The sequence below is a fragment of the Uloborus diversus genome, chromosome 2, assembly GCF_026930045.1.
Source record: "Uloborus diversus isolate 005 chromosome 2, Udiv.v.3.1, whole genome shotgun sequence".
NCBI lineage: Eukaryota > Metazoa > Arthropoda > Arachnida > Araneae > Uloboridae > Uloborus > Uloborus diversus.
This window is the reverse complement of record NC_072732.1, coordinates 190082050-190103076: the sequence shown is the minus strand read 5'-3', so window position 1 is coordinate 190103076 and position 21027 is coordinate 190082050. Positions and strand designations below refer to the sequence as shown.

Genomic DNA, 21027 nt, shown 5'->3' with positions numbered 1-21027 from the left:
TGCAAACCATGGCTTATAGTATTGCCCTGAGCACCTCAATTTTAAAAAAAGTGTGAACCACTCATAACTGAAATTTTAAGAAAAACAGCAAAAGACAATAACTGTCCAAAAATGTTTACATGCCAATGTATGCATCTCTAAATAAATTCTGAGGAAACTACACATTTCTTTCTTTCTTTTTTTTTTTTTTTTTTTTTTTGCTGATTAGCAATGAAGTTGTGCATATGGGATACATATTTTTATATTGTTTGCATTATTTATTTAATGTTAATTAATTGTTCTCAACAGGTTAAAGTCCTACAGTGATTTTATTCAATAGAATCATTGTATAATGGACCAGAAAAATAGGGCTAGTGTTTATTAATGCAAAATCTATAAGCAGAAACTGCATAAGTATCACTTAATTTTATAAACGTTAAAAGGAAATGAAACAAAAAAAATCTAACTAGTTTTTAATCTTTGCAATCTAATAACTTTTAAAATGATTTAACTACTACAGAAGCAAAAATATTTTTTTCAATAAAGCAGGCAGTAGACCATAAAATCTGAAGTTATTTCAACTAAGTATATACAGTTTTGCTATGAAATCTTTTTCAACTTGCACTTATGCATTTTTAGGAACAGAGATTGATTTTAAAAACACATGTAATAATTCTTTTTCAACAAAGTTACTCCTTTAAGAAGAAAACTTCTTTCATAAAATGAGAAAGAGTTATTTTCAAAAATCATAGCAAAATCTATGTCATAAATAATAAATAATTAAAAGAAAACACACTCAAAATATCAAATATGAGATTCAGAAAGATACAATGCAAAAAAAAAAAAAAAAAACAGTGCAAAAGAATTGTTAAAACACAAAACAGTCATGTTTAAGACATAAATAATTCTTCAGTTGTACATGGAAAAGATTGAGGAAGAGGACAAATTTGCTGAAAATTAAATGATAGAAGTAGGATATGTTAGTACTGATAGTTATAAAAAATTACATAGGCACATTAAGTTTTATTGAAGCGACTCAATCACACTCTAGTATGAAATTAGATATTCATTAATGCTGTTAGTTTAAAATTTCAACTTCAAAATTAAGGGGAAAGCAACTATCAACTTCTTTAGCTCATGCAAGCAATTACTATCATACCGTAGTACAGTTGAAAAGACTAGGAAGAGTTGTACCTACAACCTGAAGACAAAATGAAAAGTTTTAGAATTGTTAAAGCTGATTTTTGCACAAAATATAATGTACAATAAGATTGAAAATCTACATGCAGTTAATAAGATTTTAAATTTATTCCTACTCATGTTCATTTACTCACTACCCTATCCCTTCTCCCCAAACATAAGAAAAAGGTATCCAATTTTAAAATTTCCACTATTTAAATTTATAAGGTTAGATTACAGGGGTGAATTTGTTGTTATGCTGCCCCAAAAGGCACAATTACCAACACCTGCAATATTTACTCATCATTGATTTCACATTCTCTTTACCCTGCAATATCTCCTTAACAGATTTCATGTAAAAATAAATACTTAGTAGTGCAAATATATAAGTAAAAACACTAAGGGAAGTATATGTATAAAAAGTGGAGAAATATGTGTATTCTTAATTGAACTGGTTTTATGCTTATAAATGTGTTCAAGTCTAAAATTGCCATTTTAGCTCAAATTTTTTTCACTGCTTGAATAATCAGCTCCTTTATGCCTAATATGTCTCTGCGTCATCTCAACATGTTAGGATGAGCAGGTTTATGCTACTGCTGTATCAGGGGCAGCATTTCAGCATTTCGTTTCGGGGGTCGAGTTTCTCGAACATGAATTTCCTCAGTACGGTATAAAATAAATATTGGTTAACAGGAAGTGACAATAAAACAGTTTCAATGTTAAGAATAATTCGGTTTGTTAAGAACAATTAAAATTTTTGCTACCGAAGCTTTAAATTTATTTTGTAAAAAGTCATGCCACAAAATATCTAAGAACGAGTTTTTATTTTTCAGTAAAGTTTTAAATAGCCACACATTTTTAGCGTCAGGAAGAACAGAAAATTTTGTAGCTATCAATATCAAGTGTTTTGCTTTATTGCCAGTACAGCTAGCTCTTTAAAATAACCAAGAAAGCTTTTTAAATTGGGCTAGTATTTATTTTTCGTACACAATTTTGAAATATTTAACACATATGAAGAGATTACTTCTTTAGTTAAGGCGAACAATTATTCTCTGTCAGTTTTTTTTTTTTTTTTTTTTGTTCTGAAAATGCAGACAAATGATTTTCTAAGTTGTCCAAATTGGATTTACTCATTTTTTTACTATTCTTAGTTAAAATTTTCGGGGTGCAACCGCCACCTCTCCCCCCCCCCCTCCCCACATGCTGTTTAAACAAACTAGTAATAACACATTCTAATTTTCAGAAAATAAAAAAGTATAAATAAATAAATAATGTCCTCGGCAGGAAATGACTGAGCTGGCGATGTATTTTGAATATCTATAAGGTTCTAAACTAATTTAAACCTATAGTTAAAAACAAAAACATATTCTTTAATAAACTTAAAAACCTTTCTACAGGATTTGAACACATAAAATCACTATATTGCCATTTAAAGTATTATCAAACTTTGAAGTTAAGCATAAATGATTATGAACTTTTCTAAATGAAAAACATTTTTTGCAATTTGAGAAGAAACGTAAGATTTACCCACCATATTCTTCAGCTCCTTTCAGAAACGCTCCTATTGCAGCTAAATAGCCCTCATGTCTAAGGAACAGAGCCTGAACTTTACCCTGAAATTGATAACATTTGTATAGAGTTGTTCATGTACATAAGTAAAGAGACTGTTGTAAACATACCTTACAATCAAATGTGTAGATTATCAAATAGATATGTATCAACATGTGTGCAAGTATGTATTGTAATAGTCACATTTAACCATTTGACGATGGGATGACTTAAAGATAATTAAATGTGTTGCTAGCCTATATTTTGGCTACAATATATTGGTTAATAGTTATTTTGTTGTGTTTTTATTGTTTTAGTGTTGATAAATTTACTGTTTTATACATTTAAAAAATATTTTAAGTTATTTGTTATCACTCTTGAAGTTTGTTATCATTGTTTCCTTAATTCAGTCTGTAGTTTCAATCCATGTATCTACCATACAAGAAAGCCCATGATGTAAAATCAAGTGCTTGTACAAAAAAAAAAAAAAAATAGCCGATAGCATATTTTTGAGCACTATAAAACAAAATATATAATAATGCAGATATTAAGCTGAGAGGGGGGGGGGAGGGGGAGATCTTTGGATACAGTATTTATGCAAAATGCAAAAAAAAAAAAAAGAAAGAGCCACAAATTTTTAGCCAGTTTGAAAAAACTTTTAGAGAGCAAAAAAAAATCCTGTGACCCACTTCCCCAATCAACTTTAATTTGAATTCTGACACTTTGAATTCAAATTATGTTTTTCGCAATCACGAGTTGCGACAAGATGCTACTCATTGGAGTTATTGTTCCTAGAAATGGCTAACCCCCCCCCCCCCCCCAAGCATAACTCTCCTCCTGGGTGGTTATGTGTGTGTAATTGAGTGTGTGTTATGCAGGCTTATGTGTGTGCACATAGGCGTGTGTATGTGTGTAAAGGCATGTATGTGTGTGTGTGTGATTGTGTATGTGTACGAACATGCATGTGTAAGACATGGATGCCACTGCCTAGCAGAAGTGAATTCCAGAGGACATTGCTCAGGACCAGAGGAGCCGTGTCGGTGGGCGGTGGTGCTGCAGAGGCCCCTGGTCCAGGCTGAAAAAGGAACCACAATGCCAAGGACAGTCAAGTGAGAACAATAAGCAATCGTGATTGCTCAAAAAAATTTTTCTGTGCCGCAGTAAAATTTTTTATAAAGTAATTGGAACTCTGAGAAAGAGTAAACTAATTACTCAAGGTGCATTTTATCAAGACAATATGGATTTGTCAACAGTTATTAAGCATTTTATATCAGTGATTTTGAAAGATTCATATACTTACTGTTTGACCATCGATTACATGCAAAGGCTAATATCCGGTTTATAGGCGGAAATGGACGTATCTATTAGTTAATAGGGATGTTAGCTGGTTTGTTACAGATGCGCACTTTTCCCTCTCTATTATTTAGCCTTAGTTTTGTAAAAATGAAAATTTGATCACAGCAGCATTTTTTAAATCTAAAGTATATTCTATCCATATTCTCACGGCAAAAATTAATTGATTTATTTATTCACAACAAAGTTTTGAACTTGCCATTTTCCTTTTACGTTCCTTAAGAAATGAAAATATTTTCTTTTCTTTTTGTTGTTTCCATGGTAACTATTTTTGTTTCCCCTTATTTTATTTTTGAGAATGCAATAAAAATGAATAAGGCACTAATGACATTATAAAACGTGTGCATCAAAATCCCATCGTTATTTTCCCTTCTCCCCTGCTAGATTCATTCCTATGGAATCGTCTTTACTTGGCAGATTGCCGAATTACATACAATCTGTGGTCAAACAGTACAACTAAAATATGAAAAACGGGCTCATAATCAGGGTAGTAGGAGCCAGTGACGGAGATGACGCGACACGGCGACATCATCGCGGACAACGAAACCCTATCGCGGACAGTTCTGTCCGCGTTAAAAAAATAAAAGTTGTCCAAAAAAAAAAAAAAATTCTGCAACTGTCGGACATTTATTTGCATGAACTGCTGACGCGAGGCGAGAATGATCACACACGTGATCACGTGATTGTCCGCCCGCCCCCCGTGTCACGTATAAACCAAAACAAAACGATCTTTTTCAAATTGCTTACTGAAAAAGCAAATCTGAAATCAAAGTAACGCATATTTCTCTGCACAAAAAAAAAAAAAAGTCAGCACATTTCTGTGATGCAAGTGAAAAATAACTAATAACATAGTGAATAATTTTTAATTAATGTAATTTTCCCTGTATGTGATCAATATGTTTAAGAGAAAACCTTCAATGTAAAGTTCCTTTTTATAAATTTGTAATGTGACATTTTCCCTCATGATATTTCTTAACCTAAGTGATGAACATAAAGTAATAAAACATGAAAATTTCCACCTGATATATATTTTTTTCATACATTATCATTTAACGGAATTGAAACAATTACCTTGCTCCAGTAGTTTATAGCATATGAAATAGTATGCATACTCAAATAATGGGCTCTTAAAAAGTAGCCACCAAAATACACTTTCTGCAAATTATGCATCATAGCATAGAGACAAGCTAGTTGTCCAATATCATTGCTAATCATAAAAAGTAAGCTTCTTGCAATATCTTCACCAGCGAACTGACCTGAAAAAAAAAGTTGATAAATAAACACATTGACATAAATGCCTGAAAATTGAAACATGAGGCATGGAAAATCAAAATTAAAGTGTATTAAGACAATATGTTTACATATACATGCTATTAAAAGTCTTATTTTTTAAATACAGCTTTATCAAAATCTAAATACAGTGTCCAGGAAGAAAATCAAACTTCATATCTGCTTTTGTGACTTTGTATCAAAATATATTTGAAAACTGACTTGAGTCTTATAGCTTTCACAAATATGCATATTAGGATGGTTCAAAAAAACTGCTTTTCAGCTAGAGTCCAGGACACGCCCCTCCCTCCTTTTTTTAGATTTAGTAATAGTATTATGCTGTAAAAGTTTTAGCTTCTTACTCAAATTTTAAGAGGTTGTTTAATGACCCCTTAATTTAACATTAGCCGTAGCATAGAAATTGTCACAAATTTAGTAACATTTAATTTCCCCCGTTGTTTTTTTTTTTAGAAATAATTATTTTATTGCAATGTATATGCATATTACTCGTGAATATTATAATATGTAGCATTGTTCTTTCAGTTCAATGTACTTTTTCAACCCCCACCTCTCCATACTTAAGAAGCTTGAGGGGGGGGGGGGTTGAGCAATCTCTTTCAGTTGAAATAGGAAGCTAAAATTCCTCCAGTATATAACTATCCACAAGTCTAAAAATATTGACGAGTGTCCTGTCATCTGGGAGAAACTTTTTTTACATGTATTTTTGAACCACCCTAATGCACATCAAGCTAAACATAGTACTTAAAAATGTAATTGGTTTAAAAAATATTTGAACATTCAATTGGTTTAAAACGTAGAATAAAGACAGCTTCAAAAGAATTTTAAAAATTCAAACCTGGATTGAAATTTTTATCCCTTGAGGAATGAATGGCTTTTCCAAAACTGCAAGCAATTAAATCTCCAGGCAAACACATTCCAGAATAATCACCACCATAAATATCCTTTACAAGCATGTCAACATTACGATGATCTCCTTTTTCTGCAAGCTGAAGTAATTCATCGAATCCCTGCAAATGTAAAAGTTATTTTAAGTAAAAATTCAACAATTTTTTTTAGAAAACCTTCTTTTTCAACAAATTTTGCTTCTAAATACCACTAAAACTGGGAATTAATTTGCGGAAAATAATTCAAGCTCAGAATCCTCTACTTCCTTTCTTTCTCGATTAGATGGAGTTTTAAACTATTTGCATATGAATGTGAGATCTAAAGAGCATAGGGATCCTACACTTTTGAAGTTGAAATTGAGACCTATCCAAATAGTATGTTTTGAACATGTTGGCTGCAAAAAATAGTGTTATAATCAAAGACATTGCTGGGAGTTTTATTTATTTATTTATTATTTTTTTTCAAGGCATAAAAATACTTCGTGACACATTTTAGACAAGTTAAATTCATTTTAAAGGAGTAAAATAGGTGAAAACAGCAAAGGAGGACCATAACAGTTAACAATGCCATAAAAAAAATATATTTTTTAAATATGAAATGAAAGACAGCAGGGCAAGAAAAAAATGCAAGCTATTTTGATTTTAACATTGAAGATTTTTTATGCAAAGACTTTTTATGCATATTTTTCCCAGCAAAAATCTAAAAGAAGGATTCTTTATGTAACTTCAGTGTTAAATGTTTAAGAAATTTTTAAAAGTAGGGGAAATGGGGCAAAGTGAAATGGCAAAATATTTCTCTCTTGTCTCTCTGTTTGCAGCGCCACCTATCTGGGATTATTTTAACCAAGTTATTAAACATGTTGTTGATTCCAGTTGAAAAAGGTTTCTCTGAAGAACAAAGTACATGATAATATGATCCACTTTCATAATTTGATACTGATGCTATAATATTTTGTGAAATAACAAATTTAATTTTTGTTTTTCTAAAATAATAAAGTTCTTGTTTTTACATTTCAAACATCAGTAGGTCTCAATATATTAATAGAGACCTACTGATGTTCAGTGCAATACTTATTTATTTAATATTATCATTATTTTAAATGTGTAGCACAATTTGTTAAGTACATGTGGGGCAAGTGAAGAGTTTATTTAATTTTTTTTTAAACTCTATTAGTAAATTTACCTATCATATGTATTGCTTTATTCATTCACTAATTTATATACCAATTTATTTAAAAATACAGGAATTCATTATTTTTTATTATTCATTAGTTAACCCATTCCATGACCAGCCCAAAAACCCTTAACGCGCATGCCGCAGATAACGAAACGGAGTTGCTTTTTGCTACATTGTAATAACACTTTTCTCCCCATTTTGCTATCGGTATTTTAATGTTGTTTTTGCTGTTCAGCTTGCATTCGAAAATCGCTTCGATTTAATTGTTTTTAAGCACTGAATTAAATAGTGCAATAAAATACAAGGTTGCTAATATGTGCTGAAATATTCATACATTTACATAGTACATAACAGGAAAATAAGAAACAATAGAGGATTGGATGAAAAAAATTATTTTCATAACACAAATTATTATTTTATTGATTTATTTTTCTTTTTGCTTTTATCTCAGTATATCTTTTTTTTTCTTTTACTGTTAAATGTAAGATGATCTATCTTTCAAAAGGCCTCAAAAAAACATTCTTCAAACATTTGACTGATCGATCTAACGTGTGAGCAAGCAAATTGAATGGACAAAAACGCTTTAAGTGTGGGAATGATATTCTAAGAGGATAAAAAGTATTCTTCGGCGCCTTTTGATATATTGTGACACTTCAAAACGACCAATAAACACAGAGACATCCCTTTGATGGCAGGACTATGGTCGACTTTTATTGTAATTCAGGTGACTTTTAAATCCCTTCTGAATGCCCAGATATCAGTTGCTCAAGCGTGGGAAATATTTTAAAGATAAATGATTACAAAAGATCAAAACTTGCGGCTAATCCCCCATTTCCCTAAAGGATACTTTTGTGCATGCAACTAAAAGCCCCCAGCTGAGAGAGGAATAACTAGACCGACTGGGAGGTCTGTATTCTCCAAGGACCCTCTTTGCAAACATCCGAGCAAGTTAGTTCCATTCAAAGAATGGTCAGAAGGTTTTAGCGTTTTGTGGTCAACCCTTCCACATTATTTTCTTACAACAAAACAGTTTAGCTCAGAAAGGAATTTCAAAGCAAGCTTCTATGCTTATATGACGGAACATGTCTTCAGAAGGAAAAAAAAAAGGAGATCTTGCTTGAAATCGAGTCGGATTTTAAATCTTTTTTTTAAACATACTTGGATAAATTTTAGTTAGTTTCATAGGATTATTTACTAATTATGGCAATTTGATTATTGAAAAGAAACCAAATATTTAATTTATCTTTTTAAAATCTCATAAAAGAAGGTACAATTAAAACATTGGAGCTATTTTAAGACAATAAATAAAATCTGAAAAAGAATGGGAGAAAAGGAATGTTTCGTTTCTTATGAGTAAAGCGTACAACAAAAGAACTCAAGAAATTATTATTTTATTTGCACGGTCGTATCTATTTTATGTTTTACAAAGTCAACTTTTACGTATAGTCAATGCGGTCGTCAATTTTTTTTTCGTGAAATAAAAAATATTCAAAACCGTATCACTAAAAATCCATCAAATGGTGCCGCAGTTATAAAAAAGATATAATTTACGTTTCAAAATATCATGATTTAAAAATAAATAAGTAATAAAAAATAATAATAATGTACAAATAAATAAAAAGCGTAGTAAACACATTATAATAATAAAAAAAAACATACTCGTACAAAATTAAGATATGTAAGGTAATTAAAAAAATAATATTGTGTAAAATAAATTATAAAATTTGAGGATTATGAACAATTTAGTGAAGGATACTTGCGTTAGAAGGTGAATTTTTGATAACAAGAAAAACATATTTCTGTTTATTTGCTTTATTCAGGCGTAGAAATATTGATAAATATGTAAGGAAATATTTTCACACTTGTTCATCAGGAGTTCAAATGCCAGAATGCTAAGAAACAAAGCTTCAACGAAAAGATAAAATTATAATGCCTGATTATTTGAAGCATTATACGTGTCCTATCAAAGAGTACTTGAAAAGTTAATATCTTAGTAAAATAAAATAAATTACAACAAGTTCCGTGAAATACTATAAGTTACATTCCCTTTTGTCTAAGAAAAGAGCTTGATTACCGCTCCCCTAAAAGCTCCAGAACACAACAGAGAAGCGCAATAACAGGGTTCTGCCCCTGGAAGGATCGCCGACACACATTCGGCAGAGGCAAAAACTGCTAGAAACGCTGTGACGACACAGGATCGTCGAGGGCAGTTAGGAACCATTTTCTTGCGACGAGCCTGAATCGGCCGGGGCAGTATTAACACAAACTGCATGGCCGATCCTGTATCGGCCGGGGCAAGGAATGGGTTAATGACTTCATTTATTTATTCCTTTCATTGTTTCATTCTTTCAAAGAAAAATACAAACGAAAATCAAGTAGAAAATATTTCAATAGAAAACTCACTCAAAAACATGTGATTACGATACAGTAGGTTTTTCAAAAACTATCTAATGCTCAATAAATGTTTTACATTAATTCATTTTTTAAAAATTAACTTTCATTTAATCTGGTTCTCATAAAAATTAGAAACTGAGTTTCATACACAAATATTTGCTTTAATTTTAATGCTTAAGAAACAATTAATAACAAACTAAAATTGCATCTATGTATTAAAATTTCTATCATCGAATTTTTTTATGGCAACTTGATACTTTGATATATGGAGGTCTAACTGTACTTCCCGTTGGCCTACATTTTGCAATGTAAATGTCATTTTAGTGAGCATCGGAATTAAAAATGCAACAGAATGTTTATTGAGGGCTCTAAGAACCTTTAACCTTAAAAATTTTCGACTTTCTGGAAAAACATATGTTATGCATAATTTAATTCTGAACAATTCGATACCTTATTTATTACCATATGTGAGAAACTTTTCAAGTTATCGTAAAAATGCGTATGCTTTCCCTGTAGAGATTTATGTTTACAGCAGCTGTTTAAGCCTTTTTTTCTCAGGTGCTGGTTTTGCCGATTTCTCGTTTTGCGTGCCTGATATCTCAGGTTTTTTTTTATATATTTCCATAAAACTTTTAATGCATGTTTGTCTGGTTTATTTTTATGATCTGAACCTAAATTTATTTTTTTTAATTATTTATTTTTCTGAAATTTTATAAGTTAATATGAAAATTTTCCAAAATTTTGGGCAAAAATATTTTTTTCTAATTTTAACTCTTATTTTTAGTTAAAATTTAGGTTCAGATCATAAAAATAAACCAGACAAACATGCATGAAAAGTTTTATGGAAATATATAAGGAACTTTCTTCGGTTCGCACGCAAAACAAGAAAATAGCACATGAGAAAAAGAGGTTTAAACAGCTGCTGTTGATATAAATCTCTATGGGGAAAGTTTATGCATTTTTACAATTTCTTGGAAAAGTTTTTGGCGTATGGTAATAAATAAGGTGTCAAATTGTTCAGAATTAAATTATGCATAACATTTATTTTTTTCAGAAAGTCGAACATTTTGAAGGTTAAAGGTCTTTAGACCCCTTAAAGGTTTGAAATAAAACATATTTGCTATTCTAACACCAAAAACCTTTTGTTAATATAACAAATAATTTTCATTACCAGCTTCGAAAATATTTATAACAATAAAATATATTATATTTCATATCTTATTTCAAAAACAGAAATTTCCAAAGATTTTCAAACACCAACTTTTTGTTTTAAGTAGCTAAAATGAATAATTGTAGAAAGAAACGAAGTACCTTTGCTTTTGTCAAAAGTGAACCAAGTCCCCAAAATGTTCCTCCACCCATAGCTGAACCACCTATTCTTTCATAAGAAGACTCGGATTCTACCTAAAAAAAGAACAATTGTTAATACTATCATTATTAAATACCTAATAACAAAAAAAATTAATTAATAATTAAACTATGTGTATAGTATTTAAAACGAAACTGTACAGTATTGACTTAATATCATTAAGTCATGAATACAAATCTATTAGGTTTTTAAATAATGCACAAGATGGAATAAGAAAATTTTTTCAATAAGAAATGTTTGTTAAAGCATTCAAGTAGAATAAATTTCAAAATAAATACGAGGAAGAGTCTTAGGTAAACATGCTAAAATTGAAGTTTGAACAATAGTATTTTTTTCAGCTTAAAAACAAAAAATAAATAAAGTAATGCAAATTAAATCACATACAAAAGTTGTTTAATCATTAAAAACTCTTTCAGCATATAAATTTTTTTTTCATAGTATGAAATGTAAAATTATTGTTAAAGGTTCTGGTGCAGCTTCAAACTTTCTTGAAATGATGACACAGTTCTTGAGAACACACAGGAGATTTATTTACACTACAGGAAAGATTGTTAACAACTGCTAAATTAATCATCAGCAATTAAGCAAATATCAATCAACACCGTAAACTCAACTGTTACACACGTATTTACATCCAAATACGCAAAACAACACAGCGAAATGCCCCGCAATAAACAAAGCTAATACACTCTCAGTGCAATTTCTTAATCAACACTGACTTTTTATCATGCCGCAAGGCTATTTATAGACATCGAAAGAGAGCTTCTCAGATATTCCAGAAAATCCTTCTCCATTCTACACTTTCTTACTTCTTTCCATTCACAAATTTTATCATTCAGAAATGAGGGGACCGTAGACTTCAGCTGAATGTACGGGGGCTGTATATTCATTACAAGAAACTATTTACAAGTTACATTACTAAAATAATTTTAGATGAAAGATAATTTAATAAGCTCCAAATTTAGTTAGATTACAACAAATTAATCACAAAAATAATTACTATTTACAGAATTTGTAACATTATGTATGAATGTACTTGATCATATGATAAAAAAAATTATGTAGTCATTTTTGTTACTTCAACAAAACTTCAAAAACTAACTGTTGAAATTTTTAGTAAGATACATTCCTCCAATTTTATTATTGTATGCAAAAAGCTAAAGACAAAATGCAGAAAAACCTCAATATGTCTAATAATCTACAAGTAAACTTTTTAGTATTGCTTGAAAATTATGTACCTTCATAACACTAACTCCTGAACCTATATTCACAAGTAGGTAAGGATACATGTTAGGCTCCACGCTGTGAAAACGATATTCTGGTGTAACATGTCGACGATATTCAAAAACTTCATCTGGAATGTTCCGCAAAACGAAATTGCAACCTTTTATCAAGCATTCCATTTCATCTTCTTTGTCAACCCTGATAAATTAAAAAACATTTAAGAGCTGAAAAGTTTTATTTAAAAAAAGGATGGATAATAAAAAAACTAATTTAAGGTTCAAAATTATAGTTATAATTATTGAACAGTTCTCATAATCTTTATAAAAGTATATTAACTGAAGTAACTATATGTAAAATGATGTCACAACATAGTGAACAAGTTGTCAAACTTTTGAAATGAATTCAACCTTTAAAATCCAATATCATTTATAAATTAGAATCGATGGTGCTAAGGCGAGTGATCAGTGGTATGCTGGGGGGATACGGGAGTCATAAACATGCCCAACATTTCAAAACTTTATGGGTGGGGTGACAGCAAAGGGCACATACTCAATACATTTATAGGGGGAAAACAACAAAATGCATAATCAAGAGTATCTTTACACAATGTTTCTAAAATCCAAGGAGGGTAACTGTGTGTGTGAACCCACCTACCCACCTACACTACACTACGCTCCAGGGTCCCTAATACTATTACGCATGACTTAACAATTGGATGGAGCTCCAAAGACAGCACTTTTAGAGACTGAGCATTCCCCTGACAAAGCAATGCCAGAGGTATTGATTTGAAATGAGAACTTGGAGGACTTTGTGACCACAGCATATTTAGCATTCCTCAGACACCATTAGTGAACACTGAGGATCTTCGATCATCCAACATTGAACCTGGGATCTTTCAGTTACAAGTCAGACACCCTACGGATCAGCTCACAACAGTCCCAACTGACCTCCCTGATCACATAAATGATGAGACTTGTTGTATACACGAACTCTATGAAGAGGGAAGACACATAACTATATGTGTAGCATGTGTAGTACTGACACAGAGAGGAGGGTTTGGGTGTAACATTCTCCAGAACCCGTGTTTTAAACAATATTGCCCGGAGTTAGTGATGTGTAGTATGTATTATGCATTTAATAAAAACCGTATCCCATGAAAAATTTGTCGCTGTAAAACTGGTCAGTATTGCTGCATTTGGACACTTCAAAAACACCTATAAATAAATGTAACAAAAATTAATAGGGATTAATATTAAAATATTATTTAGTATGACTTTGTTTTTCTTATATGAATTAATAAAAACTGCAGTAGTAAAGTGATTGCTCCAAATAAATTTGGAAGCAATTTTTAAATCAACGTATATTTCATTTCAAACATTAACATTTTTAACATAAAAATGAATTGTGATGGCAGATCGAATAGATGAAATTAAAATGATTTACGAACAGATGTAATTGTTGATTGCTACTGTATTTGAAAGAATAGTAGATTAATTTGAAATATCAGTTTAAAAAAAAATTCTCAACTTCATGAATCTCAAATTCCAGGGAATCAAAATGCAACAAAGTCAGCTCAAGACCAAAAGGGATATACCAATACTATGCAGGGATGCTCCAGACTTTTGGGAGGGGGGGGGGGTATCAGTTTGCTGAATGGAACTCCAAAATTAGATAAACGGCAAAATAGGGGTATGCACCCAAATGTACATCTAATGAAAAAGGAGATTTGGGCATTTAAAAATTGCAATAGTGCAATTACGTCTCCAAATGTGCCAAAACGTCAGATAAAATTCCCTGAATGAGGACAGTTTTGGGAGGTCACGGTTTCCCTGATCCTATGTGAAAAAGAAATCAAACATGAGATCAAGGCCATTTCAAACAAGGATGAAAATTAAGATCTGTGAAAACTTTAAGAGTCTCTACTTCTTTTAGCTCATTTGCATTCTAAAGAACATAAACGCATAAACCAAAGACAGCTTATAAAACTTATCGCTCCCCCCCCCTTTCCCGAACAGTAGTGACATGCCTCTCTCTTGCTGGAAAAAAAAAACATTAGAGAAAATCAAGGTTTTAGGCAACAATACTTTAGCTGGTTATTCTCACAAACATTCCAAAGGCACTATAATGATCTTACCATGTGCAAATGAGGCAAATGTTTAAAGCCCAGGCCCACATGACCATAGGAGCCCTGAAGGGGATGCAAAAATGCATGAGTTACTTCTTTCACATAGTTCTGTGATAGACAAACAGACACCAAAAATCCATTGCGATGAGCCCCCAAACCTGTAAATACGTCACTGCAAAGGAGCAAAACATTTAAGACCTTGTGTTCATTGACTGCTTTTGGTAGACTTAAATCAGAGTGAGTCATTGAAATTTTTAGAGGGGGTTGTTTTGTGGGGAATTTTTCACCTTTTAGAGGGGCCTTTGTTTTGTGGGGAATTTTTCACCTTTTAGAGGGGCCTTTGTTTTGGGGGGCTTTGTGATACTTAGGGGGGTACACTCTTGCTTTTAGGGAGTGGGTATCCCTACTTAAATAATGGTTTATAGTTAAATATTTTCGTCCTAATGGGGTTGTTTCCTTCAGTCAAAAGTACTACTTTTAGTCACTGAAATTGATAGAATAAGCAAAAAAAAAAATGACATGGACACAGAAAATACTTTTATTTTCCCAACAGTTATTTTTTAATTACTTTTTAACAATATCCAATTTTTCAAACAAGATGTGGTCTTTATGACGTCACAAATGATGCACTTTGGCGCCTATGTTTACCACACTTCCACATTATGATAATCAACAAGCGAATCAAATATTGCGCTCTTTGCTTGCTATCAACCATATTGTTGCCAGTACACATGAGTAAAGATGCGAATTAAATATTTTTCTCCCTGAATGGCAACACTGAATGGCATTTCATCATTTGTGATGTCACACGACAGAAGAGTAAACAATGAAAGCGCTCCGATTAAAATATTTTTTTTTTAAATATTAAACTCAGTCAAACAATTTTAAAAATAGTCAGATCCTATGTTTTTATAAGCATGCTCTTTCAGAAAAAAATACTTTTAAATTTTTGGAAGCGACCCCATTGTGAAATTTTAAGGGTGTGTTGATTATAGTCTGAATGCCATCATACATTAGATAAGCAATCTAACTTTCTGACAAGAAAGAGCATTAAATTCAGATTTTGCATCAATAATATGCACATATATATGCATTTTTTTTCGAGATGTGTCACCATCGTTGCAAGTGAGCAATGTGTTTCCGTACCTGAACTTGTAAATTCTCGAGATAAGTGAAATCTTTCTCTCATATTTGAGCATAAAGCAGCTTTATTATTACCATTTCAAAGCTGATTCAAATGCCACATTAATGTAAAGCTACTGATATACTTACATCAAACCAAGAGTGTGAGTGAGGAGGTCTGTGTATTTATAAGCACCACCGCCAGTTGCTTTAATACTCTTCCCTCTCATGAAGTCAGGAGAGCCAATGAGATTTTTTTGAATGAAACTCAAACAAGATTCAATATGTTTTGTCTCAAACTTAATGAAATGCAGTCGGGCAACTTCAACGTCTGTTTCCAAAACTTCATAATGAGAATCCTCCGAACTCTAAAAATAAAGAAAGAAATATGTAAGAACAAATTAAGTTCAGAAGTAATAAGCATAGATATTCAGATTCAGAATTAGGAGGAGATGAGGCAGGTTAAACCATGGGGCGTGTTGGACCGATATCAATTATTTTAATACTATTAAAGTTTTTCATTTTATTTTATGACCAACAAATAGTACATATGGTCCTACAAATCCTATAGTGAAATCACATGGTATTATAGTGAACAAATTTTAGTTATAGTGAACAAATTTTATTCCAGAAAGTATTATTTCAGTAGTGCTGAGTAATTTTCAAAAAACTGCAAGTTTTTTTTTTTTTTTTTTTTTTTTTTTTTTTAATGGTTTTCATCAAGATTGCGGTGAAAAAACTCAACTTCTCTCTTAAAGTATTAGGGTCAGTCAATAAATAACGAGTCAGAGGCTATAAAACAGATTTTATTCAATATTCTTCAAAAATACCGACTGAAATAGTTTAAACACTTATTCCACTGGGAAATTAGCCACATAATGCCATGCTCATAAAAGTCCTTTGGCTGCTGCTGGTACCAATAATGCACACGCTCCTTTACTTCACTGTCTGAATGAAATTTACTGACTGACCCTCATAAGTTCTTTTAGTTCACAATTATTGGCTTTTTTTTTTTTTTTTTGTCTTTTTGTCAAAAAGAAAAAAAATATGACATCACTTTTTCATACCAAGAACATTAGGTAGGTTGGTCCACTCTTTATGGGGCAAGTTGGACCGAAACAAGAAGCTCGTTACTTTTTGCATTGAAAAAGGCGTTCCCTGTAACGCTGAAACACGTGTCTGCTGTAATTGGCAATCTGTGCTTTTTTGACGTTTTTTCTTACTTTACTACCCCACATATTTTTTTTCTCTCTTAAATCTCAATAATTATAATAATATTTTAAATGTTTATGCATTGCATTTCATGTTACATATGTTTTTAAATAGCAATAATAAAAACTTGGGCAAAAAAAAGCAAAGATATATTTTACAATTATTTAATTAAAATTGTAATAAATTAATTTCGCCATAAGATTTATTTCATAACTGCACTTTTTTACGATTTATATTTTTAAATATAAATTTTTGCAGACAGTTATTTTCTAAGAGTAAACTATGTAATACTACATTCTATAGTAAAGATCCTGTATTAAATATAATTTTTTTGCCAAACAAGCATTCTACATAGAAACAAAATAAAACAAGTATTAGATTAAAAGAATAAAAAAAGTATACTTTTACTTAAGATTATCTAATTTCATTTTTCATATTTGATTTTTAAACACAAATATATACTAACTTAAAGTTATCCATTTTATTGTACTTTTTGTTTGAAATATATGGTATTAGTATAACAGGATTATTTTATTTTTGAAATTGTTCCATGCAATGCAATTAACAAAAAAAAGAGTCCCAAAGCAGCAAGTATTGATGTAACTGCATAAAAATAACTATGACTTTTCCTTCCAAAACCTAGTCCAATAAAAGTGCTACTTCCAAAGCTCAGGAAGTAGCCTTTTTATATTCCCAAATATCATTTAACATATCTTTTCATGGGAGCCCATAAAGGAAGGCAAGTGGAGGCTCAAGCCTGCCTTAGAAATTAGAACTTTGTTGCTTTCAATACATTTTTCTTTGCAAAAATGTAAAAACATTTCTTCTCCAGCTTATAATGATTAATTTATTAAAAATGTCAAACTTTAATAACTGTTATCCGTACTGAAATTGGTTTCAATGGGGGAAAATATCCTGCTAAACCATGGGGGAAATATCTGAGCCCCCCTTCTTAAAATTTTGTATATGGTCGCCCATGTATCTTTTGTTAACTTTAATCTGCATTAATTTTCTCGTGAATATTCAACAATTGCTTTTTCTTTTGATTTTTACTTTCTTCTATATCTATATATATAAAAATGGAGTTTGGTAAATTTGTTCCCTAAGATCTCAGAAACTACCCGGCAGATTTGGCTGAAACTTTCACCGTTTGTTCAGTTTGGTACTGGGAAGGTTTATAGATCAGTTCGAAAAAAATCCCATTGATAATTCCCTTTTTATTCTAATTTTAGTCCCAATTTTCGCATAAATGCCCCAATATGGGGGTGGAAAAAAAACATGCACATATTAACAATATATGTCCATCGAAAGCGCCAATTTTTCTGCTGAAGATAGCATCTGTGCGAAGTTTCTAAGTTGTATAAAAAACGAGTTATGAGCTTTTTTGTTCCCTGTTCGAAGGCTTTCATCAACCCAAGTCATTATTTAGTGTGTCATCTCAACTCCCAATTGTTGTATTGTTGAATATTTTTGCGTTTCGTCTGACTTTTTGAGGCTTTTCTCAAGTCAAATCTTAAAGTAACGTTTTTCCACAAGATTGGGTAAAAATAAATGGATTTGGCTGATCATTTTACTTTTAAACGGAACTTATGTAATTAATGGTTTATTATTATTATTTATGCTGATTGGACACTTGCTCACTATATTCAACCAACCAGCAGAAATATCGCCAGAATTTTTTCAGTAGCTGTTGCAATTGGCAGTTTTTTCCACTGTCGCTGTTTTTGAGCCCAAAGACTATGTAATAATGTTTCTCAGCTTTAACCATATAAACAAAATATCGCCAATCAAAGATACTTAAAAAAAAAATACTGTGTAAAATAATTCAAAAACTAAATTAGGCAAATCCATAAACCGCACAAAAACTTCCATTAATTTTTCTTTTTGCATGATTTCAAACAATCGCCAAATTTTACTACTTATTTTGGAAACATTTCGGATGAAACCGTTTAGCGCCGTTTTATTTTGAGCAAAAGTATCTCAGCATCTGGCAACAATTTTCTATAATAAAAATTAGTAAGGAGGGGGAGTATTATCGAAAGTGTCCCAAAATGATTCTCGCAAATTTGGTAAGATTTTAAACCGCACCAAGTGCCCACAAAAATTGAAATTTCCCAAAATAACTAAAGCAAGTGTAAGGGAAACACGGGCCGCTACATTTTTTAAAACAGTTCGTACATCAATAGCCATACAGAGAAGGTTTTAGATTTAAAAAAAAAGTACTAACAGATAAATCTTTTTAAACATGTAAAGTTTAATTTCATATTTCTGAAATTCTTTAAATTTGTATATGCTTAAATGTCGTGCTTTCGTTTCTAATTGAATACTATTTTGTTCTTTATACTTATTGCTATTTTAGTTTATTGAGTAAGGAAGAAGCTCGATTTTTAATCACGTCAAAAAGGTTTGTTTTAAATTCTTTCGCTTAAAACAGAAAACAAGAACAAGTAACGATTATTTCTCATAATTATTACTGACTCCCGGGTATTTTTGCTAGTCTAATATATAGAAGAAAGTATTGGATTCATGCAAATTTTTGAATTTCGAATTTTGACGGATTCAAACGTTTAGAGGTGTGCTGAGTCCATTTCGACTATTTTTAGAAGATGTCTGTCTGTCTGTGTGTATGTGTGTGTGTCCGTGTGTGTGCGTGTCACGTCTGTGTGTGAGCAGTTTTTTGTGGCCGCTCTACATCAAAAACTACCGCATGAAATCGAATGAAATTTGGTACACATATGTGCCCCTATGTGAACTCGTGCCCATTGTTTTTTAGCGCGAATTCCTCTAAGGGTGGTGGAGCAATGGGACGTTTTTTGAGTTACGCGTGCTTGCTATTCCTCAGGAAGTAACTGGCGGAATCAAACAAAATTTGAACCATATGTTGCCATGAACAGGAACAGGTGCTGATTCAATTTTGGTGTCAATAACTCAAATGGGGGTGGAGCTATAGAACGTTTTTTGTCGTCAATTGTGACTGCTGTATCTCAAGAAATAATGAACGGAATGAAAAAAAAATTTATCAGCATGTAGCCCTTAGTGGGTATAAGAGCTGATTTTATTTTGGTGTCAACAGCTAAAAAGGGGGGTAGCGCAATCACCCATTCTTTTTTTCCATTGTGAGTGCCCTATCTCAAGAAGTAATGCTATGTTCTGGTTGAAATTTGGATTATATGTGAATCTATATGTAAACAGACTTTGGTTCAATTTCTACGCCAATCGCTCCAAGAGGTGTGGATTTATTATTATTATTTTTTTTTTTTTTTTTTTTGCGAATAAAAATAGCTTTATTAATGCAAAAATAAGAAAGATAAATTGTAGTAGATTGTCGTCTGCGTATTTCTCGTGATTTTAATTGTATGGAAATGATCGGAAATATTATCTCAATGATTTAAAATTTTTAACTGTTGCCATCTTATGTTTGTTAACAAATAGAATATTTGTAATTAATTCAAGCAAGGCTTTTAAAATAACTTTCAATTTTCGCTCTTTGCTTTGATTTTGCAATAATTCAGGCGTTGGGATGGTCGTCAAGTTTTTGCATGTGTAATATTTTTTTTTTGGGGGGGGGGGGGGCGGATATTGCTTCCTCGTCAAGCATGGGGAAGGATCAGAATTATAAGAAAGATATAGAAGAAAGTAGAGACGTACCGAGTACTCGGTAACTACTCGGTACTCGGCATACTCGGCCAATTTGCCGAGTACTCGGTACTCGGCCAAATTTTGATCAGATACTCGGCCAATACCGAGTAGTTGCAAAAAATTGAATATTGTCCAAGACAGATATTAAAATTTATAAAAAAGCGCAAGCATATTAAATATTCTGCAATCATTTTACAAGTCAATTTTAAATTTTGAGAATAATGAAGTTTTTAATGCTTTAATGAAATAAATCTTTATTTTAATGTCCCCAAAGTTAATAAAACTTATTTATTAAAAATTGTGCAAAAAAGGTAAGTATAGAAAATATGAAATTTTTACATAAAAAATAGATTTTTGCTACAAACAAAAATTAGTTATAAGAAATATAAAAATTCCTTTGCTTAAAAAAAAGGGAAATAAAACAACATTAAAAGCATAGTGCAGGAACATTGCAGACACGTGTTTTGGCATTACAGGAAATTCCTTTTTCAATGCACAAAATGTGAGCTTGTAGATTTAAAGGCATCCAACA

The 21027-nt window shown here is 31.4% G+C and overlaps 1 protein-coding gene across 1 annotated transcript in view; it reads right to left on the bottom strand.

The window, feature by feature from the left end:
• The window catches only part of LOC129217580 (4'-phosphopantetheine phosphatase-like), a 37616-nt gene that overhangs the window by 13666 nt on the left and 2923 nt on the right, over nucleotides 1-21027 (bottom strand). Inside the window, exons 4-9 of the mRNA XM_054851907.1 lie at nucleotides 15795-16012; nucleotides 12412-12595; nucleotides 11116-11208; nucleotides 6185-6356; nucleotides 5131-5315; nucleotides 2690-2771 (exon numbers count right to left, since the gene is read on the bottom strand). Coding sequence (XP_054707882.1) covers nucleotides 2690-2771; nucleotides 5131-5315; nucleotides 6185-6356; nucleotides 11116-11208; nucleotides 12412-12595; nucleotides 15795-16012 — 934 coding nt within the window. The remainder of the gene's footprint in view (nucleotides 1-2689; nucleotides 2772-5130; nucleotides 5316-6184; nucleotides 6357-11115; nucleotides 11209-12411; nucleotides 12596-15794; nucleotides 16013-21027) is intronic.